Source organism: Perissodus microlepis, chromosome 15, assembly GCF_051167445.1.
Source record: "Perissodus microlepis isolate ML-2025 ecotype Zambia chromosome 15, ASM5116744v1, whole genome shotgun sequence".
Classification (NCBI taxonomy): domain Eukaryota; kingdom Metazoa; phylum Chordata; class Actinopteri; order Cichliformes; family Cichlidae; genus Perissodus; species Perissodus microlepis.
Window position 1 is genome coordinate 26,335,924 of NC_140475.1, and position 20,532 is coordinate 26,356,455.

Below are 20,532 nucleotides of genomic sequence, written 5' to 3' on the forward strand. Positions count from 1 at the left end.
TGGTGTGAGCAGAATCATCTGCAGCTCAACGTGGCAAAGACCAAGGAACTGATCGTGGACTTCAGGAAGACCAGGAAACACTTGACCCCTGTTTCAATCCAGGGGGTCAGTGTTGACATTGTGGAGGACTATAAATACCTTGGAGTACACATTGACAATAAACTGGACTGGGCTAAAAACACCACAGCACTTTACAGGAAGGGCCAGAGTCGTCTCTATTTTTTGAGGCGACTGAGGTCCTTCAACATCTGACAGAAAATGCTCAAGATTTTCTATGAGTCTGTTGTGGCCAGTGCGATCCTCTATGCTGTTGCATGCTGGGGGAGCAGGCTGAGGGTCGCAGATGCCAACAGACTTAATAAACTAATCCGTAAGGCCAGTAATGTTGTGGGGATGGAGCTGGACTCCCTCAAGGTGGTGTCGGAGAGGCGGATGCTGTCCAAGATAAAGTGAATGTTGGATAACACCTCCCATCCACTCCATGACATGCTGGTCAGTCACAGGAGCTCGTTCAGTGAGAGACTGAGATTACCGAAAAGCACCACTGAACGACACAGGAAATCTTTCCTGCCTGTGGCCATTTCCCTGTACAACACATCCACTTAACACACTGGTTACTGCTACAACTACACGTTTCTTTCCAGCTATTTATTAATGAGTGACTTATGTGTATATATATATATATATATATGTATGTGTGTGTGTGTGTGTGTGTGTGTATATATATATATATATATATATATATATATATATATATATATATATATATAGTACTATTCTTAGTTAGCGTATTGTCTGTCTTGTCTTAATGTTGGTTTATCTTGGTTTATAATGGAGCACTGTAACAAAAAAAATAATTTCCCCCAGGGATCAATAAAGTATTCTGATTCTGATTCTGATTTAAACAGCAGGCGGCACTGTGTAACACATGACGTAATCCTTTGGCATCAGGTGACTTACCCGGAAGAGAGAGACGAGACTTCACGGGAACAACAGCGATCAAAACACGATCCTGCAGCTGGATTTTAATTTGAAATATCAGCGCGAAGGAAGGTAAGAAAACATGAGCTAACAGGCTAACAGGATGCTAACAGGCAGAGAGGAAGATGGAGGCCGGCAGGAAGCAGCTCAGTGTGTCGTGGTCGTCATCTACAGGGAAGCCGTGCGAGCATCTATGGCAGCAGGAAACAGGGCCAAAGACACACAGCTATTAGCAGACGTTAAATCAGATAAAAAATGAATGGAGTCTGGTACAAAGCTCACAGCGCTAAGTTGAAATAAATCAGAACAAAGACGCAGAGCTACATGCTAGCACAGTTTGGATTAGAGAAAAATGAATAGTCTGGTACAGAAACCACAGCTCTCTGTTAAAGTAAATTAGTGTACGGAGCTACATGTTGGCATACTTTGAATTGGATCGGGGGTGGGGGAACTCCAGTCCTCGAGGGCCGGTGTCCTTCAGGTTTTATGTGTCATTGATCCAAGAGAGCTGATTTAAATGGCTAAACTACCTCCTCTTTATTTCTTGAAGTTCTCCAGAGTCGTGGTAATGAACTAATCATTTATTTCAGGTGTGTTGACCCAGGGTAATATCTAAAACCTAAATGACACTGGCTCTTGAGGCTGGAGTTCTCCACACCTGGATTAGATGAAAAGTGAATTGAGTAAGGTGGGAGCTGAACATTGTCACTGGAGACTGCAGGTTTTAAACTGTTTCTTAGATTTAAATCAGATGGAATTGAAATTGACTTGGGCAGAGATTGTTTATCTCAGCACTGATGGAGTAGTTATTTCATTGATCCTAATATTGATTGTTGATTTGCTCTTTTGGATGATGTAATGACCTCTGACCTGTTACTGGATATAAGAGCACTGATGAATGTTGATCCTGTTTTGATTTTTAATCTGTTTCTTCCGCAGTATGGAGGATGATGAACTTCCGTCAGAGGATGGGATGGGTGGGTGTGGCTTTCTACTTGCTGCTCAGCGTCATGGCAGCATACTACATCTTTGAGGTCCACAGCTTTAGTTTGGAACGTGTGCAGAGAGCAGGTACCAGCCCATCGGCTCCACCTCCCGCTATCACTGTCCATGGGTCACCACTTCCTGCGTGGATGTGGGCATTGATCTTCCTGCTGCCATACTTGCAGCTCTTCCTCTTCTTGTTCTCGTGCACAAGGGCGGACCCCCACGCTGTTGGATACTGTGTGCTTCCTGTCTGTATCGCCCTTCTGTACAGCCGCCGCCATGCCGCCAAACTGGCCAATCACAGGGCAGCAGGATCGCTCATCGACACGTAGGGGACGACCAATCAGAGAGCCTCCCACGTGATGAGGGGTGGGATGACAGCAGGACTAGTTTGTGATGTCATTTCCTGTGTGCCTTTTAAACACTCCTACAAGTTTTGCCCTGATTGCGGCCTGACAGGAAGTTCTGCTGCTCTCAGTACAGACTCACAGCACCCTGTGAAAAAGCCCCTCCCACCAGTGGCAACCAGTCTTTTTCCCTCTTTTTTTTTTTTTTTTTTTTTTTTTACTGTTGTGACATCATGGTGAACCCTGTGTTGTGATTTGTTGCCTGGCTGTGAGTGACTTTATTTTCATTAGTTATTTGTTTACTGACAATGCAGTGATGTTGCCATGGTTACCGATACATTATTTAGGTTAAGGTTAACTGAAAACCCTCACAGCTGACAGCCAATCAGTGAGCAGGATTCCTCCGAAATGTGGTACTTTTCTCTATTTAATGAGTCACATGAAACACTGTTTACCTTGACATCTTTATTGTGTCGTCAATTTAAAAAAGAAAAATCAATGTGAAAGTGTTCTCAGGTGTTTCAGGTTCGTGATCTTTTTGAGGGAGGATGCACTTCACAGTTCTCTTCTTCCTCAGCTTTCTCGTCTTCTTCACTGCTGTCTTCTTCGTCCTCATCTGTGACAGGTGAAACAGACAGGTGATGATTCTACATTGAACCTGGAGCATCAGACACCTGCAGTAACCAGCATCCTGCCAATTCACCAATCAAAGCGCTCAATCCACCAACAATAAGTCTTCAGTGACAATATCACAGTTAGTGATTCTGATTGATTGATCAGGTGAGACAGGTGCTACAGGTGTTTAGCACTGACATTCATCAGTGCTCATATTTATTTATTTATTTATTTTTTTAAATGAACCTTTATGAAGTGAAAACAAACATTGACAAAAGGACACAGACAGAGGTCAGTGCTCAGGTGTGTACTGGTACAATTATGTTTTAAACATTTTTTTTTTTGTATTTTTTTTCTGAGAATAAAACAAACCAGCTGTACGTAGATCCGTGTTTGTGTCATTAATCATCAGCACAAACTCCGGATCAGATTGTGGATGTTCAGGATGAGGTTGTTGTCTAAGCACCACTGTCTGAAGTGTTGGCTCTCCTTTGTAGTGCTAACCAAAATAAGCCAGTGTGAGCTCAGGTTCAATGTTTGTCTCTGAAAACAGCGAGACGCTTCAATTTTTGGAAGTGTCTTGCAGGGCAATTTTTTCCGTGTTAAGGTTGTGCAATTTGCAGTAAACAATGTGCTCAGAATTGTGTGACTTGTTTAAATACTCTTCTGTTGAAAGTGAAAGGCTTACAAATACATATGCATAAGTCCAAAGATCCTCCTGTTCACAACTTTCAACCACAATCTGACTCTGAGCATCTTTAATACATACAGCAGATTTTTAACAGAAAGAAGTCTTTGCGCTCTGCAGACATCAGTAAATCTGACCCTAAATGTTCCTCCTCCTTTAAAATTCCAGCCTTTGTAATGAAGGATATTTTTACAGGCTGTTCAACAACAGGGTTAGAACACGTTATGAACTAAGATGTGTTTTGTAGTCCTTCTCCAGCACATTGTAGTTTCAACATGGCAAACATCTTACGTCATATCGTTAATGAGAGATGAGTGTAAAGCCATTCCAATTGTATGAAGTTACCAATTCTCAGGGGTCACTCTTCTCTTTTCTTATCTTAAGTCCTTAGCAATTCTCCTATTTACCTTCCTTTTATATTGGTAGGCAAACAGATTTGGAATAGGAGGTATGAGGTACTCAAAATCTCTTGAAGTTCTCCAGAGGGCTGGTAATGAACTAATCATGTGATTCAGGTGTGTTGACCCAGGGTGATGTCGAAAACCGGCAGTGTTAGGAAGGTTATTTTTAAAATGTATTCCACTACACATTACAGAATACATGGCCGAAAATTAGGGCTGGGTATCGTCACTGATTTCTAGAATTGATTCGATTCCGATTCACAAGGTCTTGAATTGAATCGATCCACGATTTGATTTGATTTGAATCGGGGAAATTTTGCTTCAGACAATCAGAAATATTATAATTCTTATCACATATCAGTACATTTCCATATTTTTATATCTATAAAAAGAACGCTGACACTTGTGAGACTTTATCAAAGGTGTAAGCATCACAGCAGATGCCTTTGTGTCAAAGTAACTGAGGATAAAACACAGAAAAACATGAAGGTGATTTTCCTTGCCTGGGATTTTATAGCAGATGACCTTAACTATTCTGCAGTAGATCAAAAATGAAAGAATATCATTAATTAACATATGAACATTACCTGATACTGCTGAAGTGAAGCAGAGCAAAGTTACAGAGGTTTTATTAGAGACACAGCTAAGCGTTTTGCAATTTTGCATAATTTTTACAAAGTTCAGTAGCCTATTGAACACAGAAATTGGGCTTTCTTTTCAGAAGTAAGTAAAAGGAAAGAAAACAGCAGCCGACAGTGCATGTTTACATCTTTGTGCAGAATCTGTTTACCTGCCCTAATTTACTGTTTTAGCTGTTTGGTGGTTGTTGAAATTTTGTGAGGTTTAAACTGAGATTCTGGCGTTTCGGGCAAAATAAATGTATATTTACAAATCGATTCAGGATTTTAATGAATCGATATCACGTTATCCAAGCTACAATCGATTTTAATCGAGAAAGCAATGATCAAAACCCACCCCTACCCAAAATGTATTTTGTAACGTAATCTGTTAAGTTACTCAATGACAGTAATGTATTCTGAATACTTTGGAATACTTAATATATCGTCATGGGTTTTACAGCTACATGAATGTACTATTGCTGTGTTATATTACTATTACTGAACGCTACTTGCTATAGCAATACCAACTAGATTTTTAAATCTTAATATAAAATGAGTAACAGTATGGTGGACATCAGGTAAGGCTGCACTTTTTTGCAGTGATCTTGTATAGAAAACTATTTCTGTATCATTAATATGTTTTCTTTTTGTCTGTTAATAATCATGTGGAATTGCAAATGATTATTTGTAGCTAGCAGGTTGTTAAAGCTATCCATCAAGTCTAAAAAAAGCATGTTAATATGTGGAGATCCTGAAGGCTGCTCCAAAAATGATCAGATTATATTTTAAATATTTGTTCAAGTCTCTTCCAAACTCCAGCTGTTTATTTTAAGTTTGAATATTTACTAAAATAAAAATAAAAGCGTTCTAACATCTCACTTGTTTGTTTTTATTCAGGCATACATGTGTACTATGTTTATTCAGGGAGATTAAGCTTGTGTTTTAGTCATGTAGTGTGGTTAACTGTATGAAGCTTATTAGACATTGTGAAACAGATGATATTTAAAAGCAAATTTTGCAAAGTGCTTAAGATAATTTTTAAATTATCTTTTTTTCTTAAAGAAATCTACTACATTGTGTGCAATTTTTTTTTATGTCATGTATAATTTCCATTGCAAATATTACTCAAACTTAAATTAAGAGGGAATGGCAGTAAAAACTCCAGAGCTGTGATGCCATCACGTACATTGCCATACAATGCCATAGAACAATCACGCTGCGTTCTTGGGAAGTTTGGGCTTCCTTGAGAGTCTGGACTCGCATACCTGAGTACAGTGGTCCCTTGCTATAACTCTGTTCACTTTTCGCGGCCTCGCTGTTTCGAGGATTTTTTTTGTATGCAATTTTGCATGTTTTTTTTGGGGGGGGGGGTTTAACAGCGCATTGTGTTTGTCGAGGAAACATTTTGCAAAGTCACCTGCGTAGCACCCAAAAGGCAGGGGAAGAAACCACTGCACAAAAAGTTGGACTTCTAAAGGAAGGTAGAAGTTACCGTGTTTTTTGGACCATAAGGCGCACCCTCTCCACCGAATTATAAGGCTTATTAAGCGAAACAAAACCGTCAGATAAGTATCTTGATGCATGCTCAATCATCCGGGTAGACGTCAGATAAGTACTTTACTCAACTCATTCTTCTTGCTTCCACTGCCTCCACTTCCATACATTGATTCATTAATTGTGAATTTTCTCGCAGGTGCTCTATTCCCATGTTCTGGACCTGAAAACAGGGCTTGGTCTTTGGTTTCATTCTGTAATACGGGACTTATTTTTCTACGAAGGTTTGAGAGGTTTTGAGAGTGTTTAAACAAGAGAGAAAAGTGTGAAAATGTTCACAAAGTGTGTAGTGAGGGGTTTAAAAGCCTTAAGACATGTTGACTGTAGTCATAGCAACTGTGCGAATACTTCCGTGCTACCTCTCCCAAAATGGCAAAAAGAAAGGCAGAAAACAGGAGCTTTCTGAACAGGTGGGAGACAGAATATCTGTTTACCTATGTAAAAGACTGACCTATTTGTCTTGTATGTGGAGCTAATGTGGCTATAACCAAGGAGTACATTAGACGACACTATGAAACGACACACCAAGACAAGTACAAGAACCTGGACATGATTCAAAGGCGTCGGAAAACAGAAGAGATGAAAAGAAGTTTTGTTTGAAAACAGACTATGTTCAAAAAAGCCATATCACAAAGTGAGGCTGCTGTAAAGGCTAGTTTTATTGTGGTAGCAGAGATCGCAAAATCAGCCCGGCCCTTCAATGAGGGAGAGTTTGTGAAAAGGCGTACGATGAAAGTTTGTGACCTTGTGTGCCCAGAGAAAAAAGCAAACATTTTCAAATGTGAGCCTGAGCAAAAACACAGTAGCTGATCGCACACGTGAACTTGCCACCAATCTATATAACCAGCTGATGGAGAAGGGAAAACCATTTCGTTGCATTCTCTCTCGCTGTGGACGAGAGCAGTGACGCCTCTGATACTGCCCAGCTTTCAGTCTTCATCCGTGGGGTGGACTCAAATCTCTGTATTATGGAGGAACTTCTAGGATTAAAATCAATGCATGGCACAACCACAGGGAAGGAAATATTTGAAGAGGTTTCCAAATGTGTAACTGAAATGAAGTTGCCATGGGAAAACCTTGTGGGGTTAATGACAGATGGTGCACCAGCGATGTGGAGTCAAAGGAGTGGACTGGTGGGCAGGGTACGGGAGAAGATGCGAGCGGAGAACTGTGCAGGTAAGCTAAATGTTTATCACTGCATCTAGTGCTGGGCGATATGATGATATATATCGTGTGGACGATAGAAAAGTGTCTATCGTGCCATTTGTCTTCTATCGTTTCTAACCTAATTTTATAAATTATGACATAAAATATATCATTAACCCTTTAAAACCGGTCGGAGTGGGCACGCTCCGTTTTGCCTAATTATTTTTAAATCCCTGTAGAACTGGAACCATGTAAGCTAGCGCAATAATTTTTTTTTTTGCATAGAAAACTGGAGGAGTTGTACTTACATCTTATGCCATCAGCTTGTCCTAGGTCACGGTTTCTTTCCACATATAGCTTTGCAAAAATTGCATAAAAAGCACTTGCAGCAACAAAAACATAATATTCCAGAATCACACTTTGCCGATCCGATCAGCTGTTCATAACACTTCCTATGTTGGAAGTGTTGTTGTTGGTCAGCGCGAACTATTGCTTGTCCGCCATTACCTGCCCGAAACCAGAAGTGACGTCATTTTCGCAGAAATTTTCGTTTTTTACCTTCAGGGCCTTATAAGCCTATGCTGGTGTTTTTAAAAGTTATGTTTGACTTTATGCTTTTCTGTATCATTTCTGGGATGCTTAGAACTCAAATTACACTGTTGGAAATAGTTTATTTGATGCACATGCTGTTTCTTTGCAGCAAGTTGGGAAAAGAAAAACTATAGCCAGCCGAAGATACAGCAGTCTTTCATACAAGGCTCTTATGAGAAAACGTCCCAGCGCCGTAAACAAACCACAGGAGCCATCTCGCGTTACATTTGAGGTCAACAGACTGACTGAGTGGTGTTCAGTTAACAACCTCCAACTGAACACCACGAAAACTAAAGAACTTATCTTGGACTTCAGGAAGGGCAGAGCAGACCCGGCCCCACTTTACATTCACGGGAACTGTGTGGAGAGGGTACACTCCATGAGGTTTCTCGGCGTGCAGATCTCTGATGACCTCTCCTGGACTGCAAATACCATGGCGGTGGTAAAAAAGGCCCAGCAGCGTCTCCACTTTCTGAGAGTGCTCAGGAGGAACAACCTGGAGGAGAGGCTGCTGGTGACATTTTACAGAGCCACCATAGAGAGCATCCTAACGTACGGCATAACAACATGGTATGCAGGGTGCTCAGCTGCGGACAGGAAAGTACTGCAGAGGGTCATCAACACAGCCCAGAAGATCACTGGCTGCTCTCTGCCCAGCCTGGAGGTCACTGCAAACTCTCGGTACCTCAGCAGAGCTGGCAATATCATCAAGGACTACTCTCACCCCAGCAATCAACTGTTTGAACTATTACCATCAGGCCGACGGTACAGGTCACATAAAACCAGGACAAACAGATTCAGGGATAGCTTCTTACCCAGAGCTATCACCGTAGTAAATAAGCACAAAAACAATTGAACCTGCTTAGCTATACCATACCGTCACTGCCATTATATTATGCTGCTATTCATACTGTCATTATATTAATGCTGCTATCCTGTATATATCGTACTTACTATTGTTTGAGTACTTGCGATTGTTTTATTGTACTTTTTATATTTTACATTTATATTTATTATTGAATCTTGCACCAAGGGAGTGGCACTCCAATTTCGTTGTACTCTGTACAATGACAATAAAGGCTATTCTATTCTATTCTATTCATTTGTAAAGGCATGGCCCCTGTTTATGTAGTTGAGAAGGACAGCTTTCGTGACCTCGTCAAAGTCCTTCATCCGAGGTATGTTATGCTCGGTCGTAAGCACTTCAGGAAAGTTGAGTTGCCTCACTTATATGACGCATGCCGGGCCAAAGTAGAGAAGGATGTTTGCAGTGTTGTGCAATATGCCTTGACGACTGACCTATGGACGAGCAGAGATACGCAGCCCTACATGAGCGTAACCATCCATTTCATTAACAAAGACTCCACCCTCTGCGCTCGCTGTTCACAGACAGCGTACTTTCCAGATGACCACAGGTCAGGTGGTATATCGTTATATATATATCATTATCGTGATATAAAATAATTCATATCGTGATAAATATTTTTTCCATATCGCCCAGCACTAACTGCATCAAACATCAAGAATCGCATTGTGGCACAGCCCTAAAGATGGATTATGTTATGACCGCAGTAACACGAGTAGTTAACTTTATGAGAGCCAAAAGTCTGAATCAGCACCAGTTCAAATCTTTTTTTGAGGAGTGTGGTTCGGAATACGCAGACATGCCGTATCACACAGAGGTGAGATGGTTACGTCGAGGAAAAGTACTGAACAGGTTTTCGAGCTACGTGAGGAAATATTTCAGTTTCTGGAAAGCAAAGGGCAAGACACCGCTGAGCTCAGGAAGCAAGAGTTTCTGTGTGAGCTGGCCTTTATGTGTGACATCACAAACCATCTCGATGCGCTGAACCTACAGCTTCAGGGACGGGGGTGTATCATCACATGTACACTGCAGTGAGGGCTTTTAAAACTAAATTGTGCCTGTGGCAGAATCAGATGCTACAAGGAAACCTGGACCATTTTCCCTGCTGCCACACGATGAACATGCAGATCTCTACTGCTGTGCTCCCATGTGCACAGTTTGCTGAAAAACTGTGTACTCAGTGCTGAGTTTACCCAGCGATTTGCCGACTCTGATGCCCAGAAATGTCAATTTGAACTGCTCAGTAATCCTTTTGCATGCATCAAGATGGTGGCAAACGCACCAACAAACTTCCAAATGGAGCTGATTGAACTTCACACGCTGAAGTCAAAGTATGATCCCTGACACAGTGTCTGACCGATGAACACCTTCACTCGATCCTGAGGATATCCTCAGCTCAGAGCCTGAGCCCAGAAATTGAGGATGTAGCATCCAAGATTAGATGCCAGGTATCTGGCTTAGACACATCAGAGTAGATCAGTGTGCAGCAAATTTAGCTATAATTAAAAATTTTTGTGCACATTTTCTTACTACTCCCAGACATGGGCTTGAATAGTTTCACGTTCAATGATACTTTTATTATTTAATTGCTTTATTTTATTTTTTATTTTTATATTTACTATTAGCCTGTGGAAAAAGTTTACTGTTAAAATTTAATTCAGAAGGCTGCAAATACAATTTTTATTTAAGAAATGAATTCCACTGATGTGTTATTTAAGTGGAATTTCGGTTTTGCATGTGTGCAATATTAAGTTATATATATGTTTATATAAGTTATATATAGTTTAGTATTAAGCTTTGCTTGTTCTACATTGAGTTTTCAGCAAAACTTGTTTGAGTCCATAAGAAAAGATTCATTCTTATATCTGGAGGAAGATTTTTTTTTCAATAAATATTAATGTTAGCCCGCGACTTTGTTCCAGTTTTGAATTTTGGCCCACTGTGTATTTGAGTTTGACACCCCTGCCTTAAGACATCTATAATAATTGTAAAAAATGAAGTTGGCTACTTCACGGATTTCACCTGTCTCAGGTTATTTTTAGAATGTAACTTCCACGAAATACGAGGGACCACTGTATTGAGAAACGGCCTAACAGTCTGCAGTGAACTAACCACACCTAACACCAGCTAACAATGTTAGCTCGGTGGAGAGTATCCTTCATTAATAGTAACAAAAATCACACAGCAATAGTACATACTGAAGTTTCGCACATTACATTCTTCTTATGAAGTGGTGTCGGAAATGCATTCCTGCCTGTGGACTGCTGGCTCTGGGTCCATTATGTAAATGACGCCACCAACATTAACAGGACCCTTACATTACAGCCTCTAATTACGTGTTTTGTTTGGGTTTCCAGCAATTAGAATCAGAGAAACTGCATTAATCCCAGATAGAAATTGAGTAAAAAAAATTTTTAAAAAACTAAATTTAAAGAAGGGCCGCTTGTCGTACTCGAACGTGGGCCGGCCGCTCTCAGCCAAGCAATATATGACTACATTATGGGTAGAACTTTGTGCCATCAGAAATGGTATTTGAATAATTTAAATTTGAATTGCAAAGATTGAATCTGGATTGTAACTTGAATAAATGCTTTTTAAAACTGAATTTGAATTAGCCTAATTAGAAATTCAGTGTTTTGGTTTGAAAATGAACGTCACCTAAATTGAAACAGAATTTTATATTTTAAAATGAATTAATTTGCCTTGAAACTGTATTTTATCCTTTAAAAATGCAGCTCTCGAATAATTTCAGTTTCACTTCTCACCATTCAGTTATAGTTCTACAATTCAATTTCAGTTCCAAAATTCAGTTTTTTGGGACCGGTTCTGGTTCCAGAGTAATCGAGAGCAGATTAATAGAACTACATTTTACCAGGGGACCGAAAGTGTTACTAACGGGAATCTACAGCATCTTGAGCTGAAGCTGGATTAAGACTTCAGAAGTCATTCATCATGTCAAATGACCAGCGGATAAACTCTCAGGTTGGTAATAAATGTATTACATGTATATAAACAAGCGTCATGTTAACAAATGATAGTCCTACAGTAACTTTAATGCTTATAGAGATTGAAAATGTGACGTCATTCAGGGGTAAAACCACAAAGGATTCTGGGAACTCGTGGCAAGAGGTACTAGCGCACACAGGCTTTCAATTGAAATCAGTTACACAGCGATAAAAAGAAACAAAAAATGGCAAGAAGCTGTTGTATTATTAACTGCAATAGCCAGTCGCATGACAGCCACGGGAAGCCGACGGGTAAAGAGATCGGTTGTTATCGGATTACGTCGTTGAAGAGAAATTGTTCAAGTCATGTTTCCGAAGTAACAAAGAGCCGACGGATGGCCTGGATTGCAGCCATTCGAAGACCAAATATAACGTCCCAGAACACTCCGGCTCACATGTTAATCTGCTCCAAGCATTTCCACAAAGGTCAGTCTTCTGTTGTAGTTAATACGTCATTTTTCTTAACATAATTGGTGATGTAGGTTACAAGCAAGTCTGGCGCTGAACAGAAATTGTCGCGCTATGCTCCTTTGTTTATTGTGCATAAATAGTGAATTGTCCTGACACAATATTGCGTTTCGCTTCTGTTATTACCATGGTACATTGACAAAAACATATACTTTTATTCACAGGATGAAACTGTTTTTTGTATCACTAATTGCACAGTAGGATTACAGCATACAATATTATTGTCACTGCTACATTTCTGTAACGTATACCAGAAATTATTTCCACTACTAATTAATTACCGTTGGGCTCAAAGGTCCTATTAATAAACTGTTAACAAATGTGTATTTATGAAGATGATTTGTGAGACTGGTAAACTTATGATAGGTACGATGGTATTCGTTCTACACGGTGCATTTCAAGGTCCTGTACCCATCCGTCGGTAAACTGTACCTGGGCTTGTTGCAGTGACCTGAAGTTACTAAAAACTTCATGAGTGTATGCACTCACTCCAAGAACCGTATAATTAGAAATATGAGCGTGGTGAAAGTTGGGCAGCACGCTAACGTCTTTTGTCCACTCTGTGTGCTCGTAAGGGTCTAACCCTTTCACTCCTTTGATTTTTTCCTCGTATCTTTTCTTTGACTTTTCATCAAGTCTGTCTTTGTACGGACCGGCATTGTTCTCCTTCGTTTTGTACATACCTTTTTTGGGGGGCAAAGAAAAAGCAAGAAGGTATTGGAACCGGAGAATGAACGTTTTGCGGTGCTGCAAATGCTTGCATTTGATGCGGTACTTGGATTGTTTTGCCACGAGTTCCCGGCATGCAATGCACGAAAGTCACGTGGTCTGTCAATCTCTATTGTAGCTGTTAGCTAAAAATGCTAATTTAGTGTAGTTTGCCCTGGGTTCAGCTTTGACAAACAAATCTGATCAACTGTTTCTAGTAGAATTCCAAAGTTTTCATCTTGTACCCTCTCAGAGTCCCGTATGCTTGCAGAGACCCCTACAGTAGGGGAACACGCAAATGAATGTCCAAACCATTGTATTTTAGGTTTATTTATGTCTTATGTCATATTTAGGTGGAACTAGCGAGCTAACTTCCTGTTAACTTGTAACTCCGTTAAATTTAATAAATTCTGTTTTCATGGATGCCTGGATGTTAAACTTAATTGTTACACCTGGTAAAGCAGCAACGCTGATCATTTTATTAAAGATGAAAGAATTTAGACCGTTTTTAACTCTCAGTGTTCGTTTGACTTTGGGACCTGAAGCGGACGAAGTTTTGGATCCAGATTACTCCGCGAAGCTCCTCACTATGGCAGCCGTAATGCTCTGACAATCCATCAAGCAGTGTGGCTTACCAAAGTTGTACTAAAACATTTTTTAACAGATTTCTGCACGCCCAAATCGATTCGAGGTCAGTAAGCACAACAAGAATTCATACATAAGGCACACTCTCGATTTTTGAGAAAATTAAAGGATTTTAAGTGAGCCTTATAGTGTGGAAAATACGTTATACAGAAGAAAAGAACATATCGCGATATATATCGTTACCGCACGTGCTTCAAATTATACCGCGATATGGATTTTAGGCCATGTCGCCCAGCCCTACTTCCTTCCCTCTTCTATGTTACTGTGTCAGCATCTATTTGGGGTTGGGAGTGGAACAGAAAGTAAGGAAATCCAAAGTGCCATTAAAACTAGGAGAGGTTCTTTTAGGTTCTTCTTTTCTGAAGACCAGACACCAACGAGGGAGGATAAGAAGGACAGACGCAACAACATTGTCATCCCCTATGTAGCCGGTGTATCAGAAAAACTTAGGAGAGTTTTCTCCAAGCATGACATCCCGGTGCATTTCAGACCCAGCAACACGCTCAGACAAAAACTGGTTCACCCGAAAGACAAAACGCCAAAACACAGACTTAACAATGTGGTGTATGCTGTACAGTGCAGCGAGGAATGCCCAGACCTCTACATTGGAGAGACCAAACAGCCACTTCACAAGCGCATGGCACAACACAGAAGAGCCACCTCCACAGGACAAGACTCAGCAGTCCATCTGCATCTTAAGGATAAAGGACACTCTTTCGAGGATGCCAATGTTCACATTTTGGACAGAGAGGACAGATGGTTTGAAAGAGGAGTGAAAGAAGCCATCTATGTCCACTGTGAGCGACCATCTTTGAACAGAGGCGGGGGTTTACGACACCAACTCTCTGCCATCTATAATCCAGTTTTGAGATCCCTTCCCAGACGCCTTAACGCCCACTCACATCCTGGGCCATCTGACCTCAGGAATTCGCATGATAAGGTGGGGCCAGGTTTCACAATGAACACACCCGAAACTCTGGCTGATTGGGACCCACACCCAGTTTCACACCTTGGCTCAGGCGATTAGAAGATCATCAGGGGGTCCTTTTGTCCCTCTGTGGGGGGATACTCCCACTAGGTTTATATCTGGGACTCTCCACCATTTGACCTTAGAATTGAAGAAGCTTCTCGGATGAGAGGTGAAACGTCTTCAAGTAAACTTAAAGAAGTCCAGACGCTTTTCTTTGCAAGCTCCTTTGACTACGATGACCTGGATGACTGAGAACCTTCACAGACAACACATTCTTATAATTTCACCCTCTGATGGGCCAAGCTACGACTGTCAGGGATGGTGATGTAGGGTACAGAGGATGTGAGAGTATGGTCAAGTAAATGTCTGTTGTCTAGGTGAAGGCACAAGAGGGATCAATGGCAAGACATAGAGATTCAGTATCTTCAGTCTACAGTGGACACTCCACTTCTGGCACAAAACACCTGAGGTGCCTTGGTGACCCAACAACTTGTTTAAAAACAAAAACAAATTAAGCATGCACTCAGTAACCTAAGAATTATTATGGCAGTTAAACACAGTGATAGTCACATATCATATCACTTCAAACAGAGGTGATCCAGTAATGCTGCACTAATGAATTAGACTACCTATTCACTTTAGCTGAAGTTATTAAGTTACCTAAGGAGTTGGGATGGTATGTAAGACATAAATAAACCTAAAATCCAGTCGGGCTACCAAAATCTATCTCAGCCCTGCCCGTCGGGATATCATAGGAAGTAAAAATATATGTCAATGCCTTTGCTTTCTTTAGCAAATGTAGCTGAGTAATTATGTCATTGGCATTGATGAGCCTCTGTCAATATGTGACGTATTGAAATCGCGTTTGAATTTGCGCTTGTTTTTTACCTTCAGGTTCACTTTGCAATCGCGCACACTGTGTATAGAGAGTGGCAGTACTGATTGGTGAGTGACGATTAATTGCGCATCAATTCCTCTGCAATCCTCTTATCATTTATAGCAGCGACAGGTAATAAACCAGTCCTCATCAAAGAACAGTGCTCTTTAATGAATGCAGCACATAACGTTACATCGTAGAGGTAACAGGGAGACACATCGAGTTATCAGTTAGCCATCTTAACTATATTCTAACTCTACAATTTCCCGACTGCACTTTACTCTTGTTTCATGACACCACCCTCTAGTGGTGCAATATTGTATAGTCAGACAGGACACAACATCACTCACTAGCTTACTCTTCAAATGTGGCAAGTGAAATCTCCCGCAGCAAGCTTAAACGTGCTAGAGGTTGATTGCGCAGAGAATTAAAAAAAAAAATCACTGGCATGTGTAAAAACAGATGGATTTACGCAGGTATTTTAGTTCTGCTGAACCAAAAAAGACAGGTCAGGATGAAGAAAGGACAGGCAAAGAAAGGCCTACCACAAAGCGGAAAAGTTACGACAAATCAGACAACGAGGCAAAAAGAAAGCGCAGTTTTTTGGTTTCATGGACAAAAGAATTTCTGTGGCTGGAATATGACAAGGTGAATAACATGATGTTCTGCTGGGTGTGTTGGGACCAGTAATTTTAGGAAAGACCCCATCAGAACCCATGAGAAATTTCTGCATCACAAGAAATGCATTGGTGCTCAGTCTGCAGCATCTTTCCCAGAACAAACACCCATTGCAAAAAACATGCTAAAAATAAACCAAGCACAACAAGAAGTCCTGAAAAAGCTGTTTAGAACTGCGTACTATGTGGTAAAGAGTGAACTACCATTGGCAAAATTTAGCAGTCTTTGCAAACTTCAAAAAGCAAATGGCCTAGATCTTGGTTCCACTTACCTCAATGACCATGCTTGCAGAGAGTTTATTGGAGCAGTAGCACAAACTTCAAGAGACCAGAATAAAAAGGAAATTCAAGAAAGCAGGTTCTCATCCATTCTTGCAGATGGCAGTACAGACACTGGTATAATAGAACAGGAGTTGGTTCATGTCAGGTATGTGAGAGATAATGGTGACATAGCTACATACATGATCAAATTTCAGCCAGTCAAGAGTACAAATGCTGCAGGTATTTTAGAGGCTATTGATGAAGCAGTGAACACCATTGGGTATCAGAGAAGACACGTGGAAAAAGAAAGTAGTGTGTGCAAATGTTGATGGTGCTGCAGTGATGATGGGTGAGAAAACAGGAGTAGCTGGGAGACTGAAACAGAGGATACCCCACATCATAACAATCCACTGTGTGGCACACAAACTAGAGCTAGCTGTGCTGGGTAGCGTGAAAAGCTGTGACTGCCTGGTAAAATTTGAAGTTACACTGAAAACCATCTTAAAGGTGTACTACTATTCCCCAAAGAAGCGAAGAGAGCTGACAGAAATAAGTGAACTGCTAAATGAGAAGCTGCCACATTTCAATGGCCTGAAGAGCACACAGTGGGTTCCAAGCCGGCTGAGATGCCTGAAGGCTGTGGAAAAAAATTACACTCCCACTGTTGTTCATATGGAGAACATGGCAGAAGGAAGTGATGTCAAAGCCGAGGATGCAGCCAAGGCTAAGGGGGTGGTGCAGAAGATGAAGACTGAGAAATTTGTTCACTTCCTGCATTTCATGTTGGACTACAGTACCATCTTATCCAAGTGCTGTACTGATTTTCAGCATGAAAACCTAAAAAAAAAAAACCCAAAAAACCTAAACATCACACCTAAACAAATCAGTTAGTTGAGAGCACCACATCACGCTTACTCAGCCTGAAAACAAAACCAGGAGAATATCAGAAACCCTTGGACACAAAGTTCACAGCGAACCAGGATGGTAGCATTTGCTACTGTGGAACTCAGCTAACAAAAAGTCAGCGACCTACTAGAAGAGGTGAGGGCACAGACAGAGACACATTTGGTGCAGAGATTCAGAAGATTATTGACAACACAGTCAAGTACATGGACAACAGATTTAAAAATCTGCGTGGAAAAACCTCTCTCTAGTTTCAAGGTTTTTGACCCTTCCACTCTTCCCTACCCCAGAAAAGAGTTGGCGAATTATGGGGATGAAGAGGTGGATTATCTTGTCACACATTTTGCCTGTTTGCTAGATGCAGAACAGAAAGAGAAAATTCCACAAGAGCAGATGGATCTTAAATTGTGGCTTGCAGAAAGCCGGGGTAGTAAAGTAGATTGCTTGTAGAGAGATCTCCTCTCTGAGAATCCAGAACACCTCTCTCATATCTTGTTGCTGTTGAAATTAATGCTGACACTTAGTCCATCAACAGCCATCTGTGAGAGAGGATTTTCTTGCATGAACCGAGTGAAGAAAACACATCATACCTCTCTACACCCTGAAACACTGAATGACTGCATGCAAGTCTCCATTAATGGGGAAACAGTTGAATCTTTTTGCCCTGACAAGTCGATTCATTTCTGGATGCTTTCTGGAAAAGGTTCAAGACACCTGGATCATAAAACCCCAACAAGAACAAAGAGCAGTGAAATGGAGGGCAATGCACAGGAAGAGAAAGCTGATAAAGGAGATGCTATGCCCTCAACGTCGAGTGCCATTTTCTCATCCGTGACTTCAGTGGAAATTCAGGATCTGACACAGACTGATTCATGTTCTACACAGTTCTAACAAGTTCAGAGAAATATCTGTTCAATTAGAATCAGATATTTGAGTTGATTGTAATGTTTATACAGTTGTTGTAATTTGTGTTTTAACAATTTTTTGATTGATGTTTTGTTTCCTTTACAATATTATACAATAAAAATAATCTTTTTTATTCGGGCTACTTAAATTTATTTTGGGCTACCAAAAATTAAAGAGTGCCTGCCCAAAGGGCTACCGGGGATTTAGAAATTTTGCGAGCCCTGAAATGCGATGGTTTGGACATTCATTTGCATGTTTCCCTACTGTAGTGGTCTCTGCAAGCATACAGGGCTGTGAGAGGGTACAAAACGACAACTTTGGAATCATATTTGTTTGTCAAAGCTGAACCCAGGGCATACTACGCTAAATTAGCGTTTTTAGCTAACAGCTACAATAAGCATAAAAGTTACTGTACGTTTGTTATTATTTGTTAACATGACGCTTGTTCTTATACATGTAATACATTTATTACTAACCTAAAAGTTTATCTGCTCGTCATTCGAAATGACAAATGACTTCTTTTTTTTTCCTAATCAAGGAAAGGAAAAAAGAAGAAAAAAAAAAAAGACTTCTGAAGTCTTAATCCAGCTCCAGCTCAAGATGCTGTAGATTCCTGACAGTAACACGTTCGGTCCACTGGTAAAACGTAGTTCTATTAACCTGTGCTCGATTGCTCTGGAACCGGTGTTGTGTCAAAAAGTGATCGCCTGCCAAAAACTGATTTCTAATGTTTCCGTGTGTTTTTTATGTCTTTTTAATTATTTACCAACATACGTAAAGATGACTTCGGTGAACATGGTTTACAAAGGGGTTATATATAAAATTTAAAAATGACCTGTTTTTCAACTATCTTTATAACTCTGTTATTGTACTTACATTATAACCAATCCGGTCCTTTTTGTCCACTTAAAATATATTTACAGAATGATTGTAATATTTGTTGCAATTTCTGCTTTCTTCTTGGCCAGTTTACTCTTACAAAAGACATTTTTAATGTCAACGAGACATTCTTTTAACTGCATAAATAAAATATATATAAAAGTCACTGCCAAAAACTGATTGCGGCTTTAGCAGTTTAAATACGAGCAATCAGTTTTTGGCAGACAATCATTTTTTGGCACAACACCGGAACCGGATGTAAGTCCCAAAAAAACTGAATTTTGGAACTAAAATTGAATTTTAGAAATGAAACTGAATGGTGAGAAGTGAAACTGAAATTATTTGAGAGCTACATTTTTAAAGGATAAAATACAGTTTCAAAGCAAATGAATTCATTTTCTAAATATAACATTCAATTTCAATTTAGTGACAATCATTTTCAAACCAATATATTAAATTTCAAATTAGGCTAATTCAAATTTAGTTTTAAAAAGCATTTATTCAAGTTACAATTCAGATTCAATCTGAGCAATTCAAATTCGAATTTAATCACCAAAATTGGAGAAGGAGAGGGGATAGCCTAGCATATGAAACAGGAAATGACCGCCGTGTATTCCATTTATTCCAACAAAGTAACTGTATTCTGATTACCACCTATTTAAACGGCAACTGTAACGGAATACAGTTACTCATATTTTGTATGTTAAATATGTAACGCCGGTACATGTATTTCATTACTCCCGCTTCACGGGGACTTGAAGCCTGGAGTTCCCCACCCCTGCTCTAAGTACTCACAGCATCACTCCGAGTCAGGCTCAGTGCCTTTGATACCCTCTGCTAGATTTGTTTAGCAGGTAATAAAGCAGAGGCCTAGAAGCTCGTTCAGCACATCTAGCTATCTTTCTGTTACGCCTGCTCACAGGTAGTTTTTTGTAGCTCACCTTGTGCGCATACTTTTTCACGCTCAACAAGCTCGCTGAGCAGCTGCGACACGTTCTGGTTCAGCTCGGAGATTCCGCGTATCAAAGAGCTAAGGTGTGTTTCTACCTGCACGCTGACCGTCTGCCTCTGCCCATCTCTGAGCCTCAGCTCTGTCCGCAGCGACGCCATCTTCCTCGATGACGTCATCGCGGACCATCTCATCTACTACCTTCAGGTTCGCTTTATGATTTATTTATCAAAAAATCCTGGTCATGTGTAACTCCGATCTACACACCGGAACTTAGTAATAGTTTACAATAACGGGCTTTAAAGTTTCAGGGGTCAAACTTTGCTGATGAGTCATGTTTGGAATAAAAGCTGCGCTTTAATCAGTTGTAGGAGGACATTCGTTAAAACACGTGAACGCGACACAGCGCTTAGCTTATTTTTTATTTTATTTATCAGGTAATTATTATAAACTTTATTAATATTCAGACTCAGTGGAGCTGACCTGTTT

At 40.4% G+C, this 20,532-nt stretch overlaps 2 protein-coding genes across 2 annotated transcripts; one reads left to right on the plus strand and one right to left on the minus strand.

The window, feature by feature from the left end:
- The first annotated feature begins 917 nt into the window (after positions 1-917).
- lyset (lysosomal enzyme trafficking factor) lies at positions 918-3,314 on the plus strand. The gene is made up of 2 exons (XM_084953047.1): positions 918-1,053; positions 1,921-3,314. The coding sequence occupies exon 2, from the start codon at positions 1,929-1,931 to the stop codon at positions 2,298-2,300; it is 372 nt and encodes a 123-aa protein (XP_084809173.1). The 5' UTR covers positions 918-1,053; positions 1,921-1,928; the 3' UTR covers positions 2,301-3,314.
- Positions 2,766-20,239, minus strand: LOC146372313 (uncharacterized). The gene is made up of 2 exons (XM_084953048.1): positions 20,036-20,239; positions 2,766-2,931 (listed from the first exon to the last, which is right to left on the minus strand). Exons 1-2 carry the CDS (start codon positions 20,235-20,237, stop codon positions 2,837-2,839), a joined length of 297 nt encoding a protein of 98 aa, XP_084809174.1. The 5' UTR covers positions 20,238-20,239; the 3' UTR covers positions 2,766-2,836.
- Between the last annotated feature and the right edge of the window lie 293 nt (positions 20,240-20,532).

Coding starts and splice junctions, on each gene's coding strand:
- LOC146372313 (XM_084953048.1), bottom strand. CDS start 20,237: ATGAGATGGTCCGCGATGACGTCATCGAGGAAGATGGCGTCGCTGCGG. Junction 2,932..20,035: donor TGAAAAAGTATGCGCACAAG/GTGAGCTACAAA, acceptor CACCTGTCACAG/ATGAGGACGAAGAAGACAGC.
- lyset (XM_084953047.1), top strand. CDS start 1,929: ATGATGAACTTCCGTCAGAGGATGGGATGGGTGGGTGTGGCTTTCTAC.